The sequence below is a fragment of the Pipistrellus hanaki genome (assembly GCF_964339955.1).
Source record: "Pipistrellus hanaki genome assembly, chromosome: 1".
NCBI classification, from domain to species: Eukaryota; Metazoa; Chordata; class Mammalia; order Chiroptera; family Vespertilionidae; genus Pipistrellus; species Pipistrellus hanaki.
Genome location: NC_140503.1, coordinates 119,419,731 through 119,425,730, shown reverse-complemented (window position 1 = coordinate 119,425,730; position 6,000 = coordinate 119,419,731). Strand labels below are relative to the sequence as shown.

Here is a 6,000-nt window from a genome sequence, read left to right as displayed (position 1 = left end):
ATTATTCTATGTTTGAAGGAGACCCTAAAACTACAATTCAGATTTTTAAAAAGTATAACCTAAAAGTTATTCAATAACTCCAGGTATATTTTCTAGAAATTAATTTTAATTATTTAATTCCTATAATGATATTTAATATAATATGATTAATTTAATTAAATAAGAAAAATCTTACTCTTGAACTTAGCGGGAAAACATGTTCTCATTTGTTTTACAGGCTTTATTAAAGAGTATTTTAAGAAAGTACACAAAAATAATGAAAATTAATTACTATTTTCTAGAGATGCAGAGGAGTCAACTTATAAGGACATAAATTTACTTAAATTTAGCACCATTTATACACATTTTAAAAAACTGATGGTACCATTTTTAAAAAATAGCTTATTTTTTACAATCTAGTTTCATTTCTTTATATAATGCAAAAACATATACCACAGAAAAGAATAAGATTACAAATGTGTACACATGCATTATAAAGAGGTTTAACTATATTACATTTTTCCTTTTAAAATGAAGACAATTCAAAGGAGGAGAAAATCCTGTATTTGGTTAAGTAATTGAAGTAAACATAAGAGAGAGTCACCAGTACATTTTTACAAAGGCCCAATACGGGTGTGATAGTTCCCAGGTCAATGATTAAGCTAAGTCTGACAAAAATAAAGGGTAAATCTTGGAGCAGGATGCCCAGGGAATTCAGAAGAGGGTTCTGGGGAGTGAATATAATTCGAAGGAGAGAAATGAAACTGAACAGGTAGACTGGGTAGACCCAGGCTGACTTGTACACAGCTTGGTGGCCGGCCACACGCACCATTTCGATGGTGTCAGACCACAACAGAAAGCTCCACAGGAAAATCTCCGCACGAGTGTCCCGCTGGGACATGGCTCTCAGGACTTTGGACTGAAATTCGGGCTCCTCGGGTCGGGCCTGCGCAGGGGCGGGGCTCCATGTTGTGGCTGCTGATGCTGTGGTCCTTGGGGCTGGCTGGGGAGGCGCAGGGTTTCCTTCGTTTTGCCTCTCTTGATCCGTCACAGTTTTTATGCGTTGCAAAGTGGTGGCATGGATGTGCGTATCTTCATTACCTGCAACATGTTTATATTACTGACAAGAGGCCTGGTGCACAAAATTTGTTCACGGGGGTGTGTGTCCCTCAGCCCAGCCTGAACCCTCTCTAATCTGGGACCCTTCAGGGGATGTCCTACTGTGGTTTAGACCCAATCCCACAGAAAATGGGTCTAAACTGGCAGTCAGACATCCCATTCACAATCCAGGACTTCTGGCTCCCAACTGCTCACCTGCTTGCCTGCCTGATTGCCCCTAACCATTTTTGCCTGCCAGCCTGATAACCCCCTAACCGCTCCCCTGCCAGCCTGATTAACATCTAACTGCTCCCCTGCTGACCTGATCGCCCCCAACTGCCCTCCCCTGCCACCTGATGTCCCCTAACTGCCCTCCTCTATAGGCCTGGTCCCCCCCAACTACCCTCCCCTACCAGCCTGGTTGCCCCCATTGCCTCTCCTGCTGGCCTGATCTCACGCCCAATTGCCCTCCCCTGCAGGTCTGGTCTTGCCCCCAATTGCCCTCCTCTGCCAGTAAATTTGGTTCTGATTGGTCAGTTTTTATGCCAGTCAGCGTCAAAAGCTCCACCTCCTATGCAGCGATTGGTTCCTCACAGTTGACCCAGATTTGGTTCTAATTGGTCAATTTCTATGCCAGTTAGCATCAAAAACTCTACCTCCTAGGCAGCCATTGGCTCCTCACACTTCACCCAGATTTGGTTCTTATTGGTTGGTTTCTATGCCAGTCAACATCTCTGGGCCTATCAACAGGGTCTGATCAGAAAGGTGGCACTAATCAGCAGCCCAGGTGGAGGCCTGGAGAGAAATGGAGGCAGGGCTGCTTGCCTGGCCTGGAGAGAAAGAGGCAAGTGCTAATCAACAGGTACCATAGAGGCTATGGATCAGACCCTGCTTCTCTCTACAGGTCTCTCTCTGGGCCTGATTTGCATTCATCTCCACAGTCAGTCAGTACCTGCTGCCACAGCAGTCGGAAACCCAGCACTGACTGCAGGACTCACTTCCAGTTGGTCGAGCCTCTGGTCATGGCCGACCAAGGGTTTTTATATATTAGGACTAGAGGCCCAGTGCATGAAATTTGTTCATGGGGGTAGAGGGGTCCCTCAGCCCAGCCTGCACTCTCTTCAATCTGTGACCCCCTCAGGGGATGTCCGGCTGCCTGTTCAGACAAAGATTGGGCCTAAACCAGCAGCTGGACATCCTTCTCACAATTAGGGATGTCTGGCTCCTAACTGCTCACCTGCCTGCCTGCCTGATTGGCCCTCACCCCTCTGTCTGCTTGCCTAATTGCCCCTAATTTGTCCCTCTGCTGGCCTGATCACCCCCACCTTGCCCCCCTGCCGGCCTGATTGACCCTAACTTGCTCCCCTGCCAGCCTGATCAACCCTAACTGCCTCTGCATTGGCCTCCCCAGCCTAAGCTGCAGTCTAGCCTCTCTGGGGGAGGCAACCTGGTGGATCAGGAGAAGATGCTGCTCCCATTACCCCACCGCTTCTGCCACTGCTGCCCTGAGCCTGGGCCCTTCTCAACTGCCCACGGCTACCTGAGCCTGGGTCTGGCCCTTGCAGCGGCTTTGTTCGGAAGAATGTCCAGATAGATGGTCATCCAGAAGACATCCACTCGAATTAGCATATTACCCTTTTATTAGTATAGATTTTAAATTTTAAAGTTCATATAACTTGAAACATTTTTATTTTTAAAATTGAAAATAAAATGGTAAGTATTCTCTTATTTCAGGTCTGTTTTACACATCGAATGTCAAGATAGCAATGGGTCACATATGGAAAAAACAGGCAAATTCCATGTCCTTGGATCCTGGCTGTGGATCCTAAGTCATGTTTACCATTTCACAGTAAGAGCCATTATTGATTCCTAAGCTAAGCATTTTCACATATTCTCTCATTAAATCCTCAGAGAAACTGAGAGACAGAGGTCACTATCCCATTTTATAAACATGGAAGGGTGTGGGGGCAAAAGGTAGAAAAATGAGCTTCTATATTACTTGGTAAGAACTTAAATTCAATTACACAGTTAGTACTGAATGAGCAGAGCTGGAATCCACACCCAGACTTGTCTGACTCCAATCTAGAAACTCTTAACTTTATGGCTGCTATTATCTACCTATAGGCAACATATCATGTGCTAACTATAAACACAAATATATCATAAAAGCAGGTGAATCTAGCTAACTGGTCCAATCAAAGTACAATGGTCCAATCTTGTCATTTTATAAGAGGCCCACAGAATTCTCCTCAACCAAGATCTTTGGGTCTGGAGTTTGGTGCTATTTAACCATGAGAAAGTGCTAGTGATGGGAGACATTCTTAATCCAAGATTTTTAAACCGATATTCTCTGTGCTGTACTTTACATCCCCGTAAATATTTTGAAACTAATACAAAATGATATTGAATGCAAACTGCAATTACCAAATAAACTTTTGATTTTAAACCTGTTTTTCCCCAAAGTTTTTGAACATTGGTTAGATTACAAACATCTTATTTGTGGCCACAGACTATGCCTGGTCAACACACCAGTCATCTAAATGAGTAAGGTATTTTCTCATCAACCTTACGTTGTGTGTGTGTTTGCGCACGTGTGCGCGCCCGCGCGAGTTCCTGCACACCTCTCTGTGCTCACGTGGGTGTTGAGGTTGGGGGATTATGAAGAGATCCTCGAATCTCAAGACTTACTAACAATGTTGATGGTATGGATTTTATGCATGAAAAAGCTATAGCAAGTTACTTTTTTAAACATTTAACCACTTAAGCATCATTTTTGTTGCTAAGAATTTATCAGGCCTTAGCAAAGTTTACTTTGAATATGCTGAGCTTCAATATTACTTGGTAAGATAAAATTTAAAGGGAGTCATTAGATTGAATATCTATAAAAATTAAACAAAATCAATAAAAATTTGTTGAAATATATTGAGATAAAGTAAAAACATTTTGCATTATTGTGATTAAAGATTAATAAAAATGTTTGATTACTATAAATAGGTATTTTTTAAATGAGAAATCTGTTTTCTTTTTATACTATTAACTAAAATTTTTAACTGTGAGTTGAGTATATTTGTAAACTGAAAAGATAATCTAAATTATTGATGAAATATTACTTACTTTGGTATGAATCATTCATAAATTAAAAGGCAGGATCCATGACCCTTAGAAACTTCTTTACCAACCTTCAATGTCACCATAGCATGAATGAGTATCATTTTAATAAACAATACTCAATTAAGGGAGAAAATTATATACTAACTAGAGGCCCAGTGCACAAAATCTGTGCACTGGCAGGCAGGGGGGTGGTCCCTCAGCCTGGCCTGCATCCTCTCGAAGTCTGAATGCCTGCCTGCCAGCTTAGGCCCAGTACCTAGGCCTAAGCCAGCATCAGACATCACTCTCATAGTCCAGGGTTCTCACAGTCTGAGACCCCTTGCTCCTTACCGCTAGCCTGCAGCAGAGGTGGAAGAGGCTCCTGCCACTGCTGCTGGGCTATCCAGCGGTGAGCAACACTGCCCCAAATAGAGTGCACTGACCACTAGGGGGCATCTTCTGCATTGAGCATCTGCCCCCTGGTAGTCAGTGCAAGTCATAGCGACCGATCCTTCTGTCATTTGGTCAGTTTGCATATTAGGGTTTTATTATATAGGATTACTATTATTATTTTAATGTTCATAAAGTCATCCCTTTTTAAATGCAGATGCCCACTGGCATAAAGCTCTCATTTTACAAAAAAATATATATGTGAATATACAAAAATGTTTCTTAGTGGATGTCATGTCCTAGAGAACTCTCCTTTAGCTCTCTTAGAAGATAACATTGTTTAAGGAAGATCCAAATTCCTTTTTCAACATGTGGAACACTGAGTATAATTTGGGCTTTGGAAGATGATTGCTAGTTCAGCATTGTTTCAACACCAGGAAGTGGCAATCTAAGAAGTGACACATTAACACTTTTAAACAGTCTGTAAGAATGTTAATATCTGTAGTTGTGAGCTGTTGGATGTACAATGAATTCTTAGCCAGAGTTAATTTTTAATGAAATGCTAAAGCCCCGATCCACGTATATTTGGTGAAAGCTGAGCCTGGAGCTTCCTATCGCTCCACAGCTCAATAGAGGCCAGTTTAGGTTTGGGGTTACAGGGACTCTGCTGTCCTCTTTCCAAGTGAGAAGCACTAGACTGGCCTAAGAGGCTATGATAAAGTTGAACAAATCAAGAAAGCATTTGGTCGTTAGAATGGACCAGCAAATTTATCCGCAGGCAATGTAAACTTCCTGTATTTAATATGGTTCCCCTTGGCTCCATGATTAGTTTCCCTCTGAATTACTTTTTTCTTTAAATTTCCACTTACAGCTGGAATTAATTGTGCTACTATTGCTAGCTGTTAGTGTTCTGTTTGGGTAGGGCAAGGTTGCTTTGTGCAAAAATCCATAGAAGATATCAGCATGAAGGAAGAGATCTACTTGCTGGTTCACATTGCCCAATAAAAACTAAAAATAGCGGCCATTCTGTACAGTTCCCCACATCAGATGCCAGTCGCCAAAACAACTTTTTGCCTTCACTGTGCAAGCTAAATAATTAAGGAAATGTAATTTTGATACAACAGATAAATATTTAAGTAGGAAACTCATACCTATTTTACTCTATTACTTCTTAAAATGATGTATTTCTCTCTAACTTGTTTCCCAGAAGTTTTAGATGGCTTACAAGGAAAACACAAGCACAACTTAACAAGTAATTAGTGAGGAATTTTCTAGGGTGAGTATGTATTCCCTTTTTAAAAATAAAAAAGGAGCCCGAGCTAGTTTTGCTCAGTGGTTAGAGCATCAGCCTGAAGACTGAAGGGTCTCGGGTTCAATTCCAGTCAAGGGCACACGCCTCAGTTGCAGGCTTGATCTCTAGCTCCAGTCGGGGCGTGTGCAGGA

The 6,000-nt window shown here is 42.0% G+C and overlaps 1 protein-coding gene across 1 annotated transcript in view; it reads right to left on the bottom strand.

The window, feature by feature from the left end:
• Positions 1-505: 505 nt before the first annotated feature.
• The window catches only part of TMEM236 (transmembrane protein 236), a gene marked incomplete at both ends in the record, with an annotated part of 48,072 nt that continues 42,577 nt past the window's right edge, over positions 506-6,000 (bottom strand). Inside the window, one exon of the mRNA XM_084871358.1 lies at positions 506-1,080. Within this exon, the coding sequence (XP_084727484.1) occupies positions 506-1,080 (575 nt within the window). The remainder of the gene's footprint in view (positions 1,081-6,000) is intronic.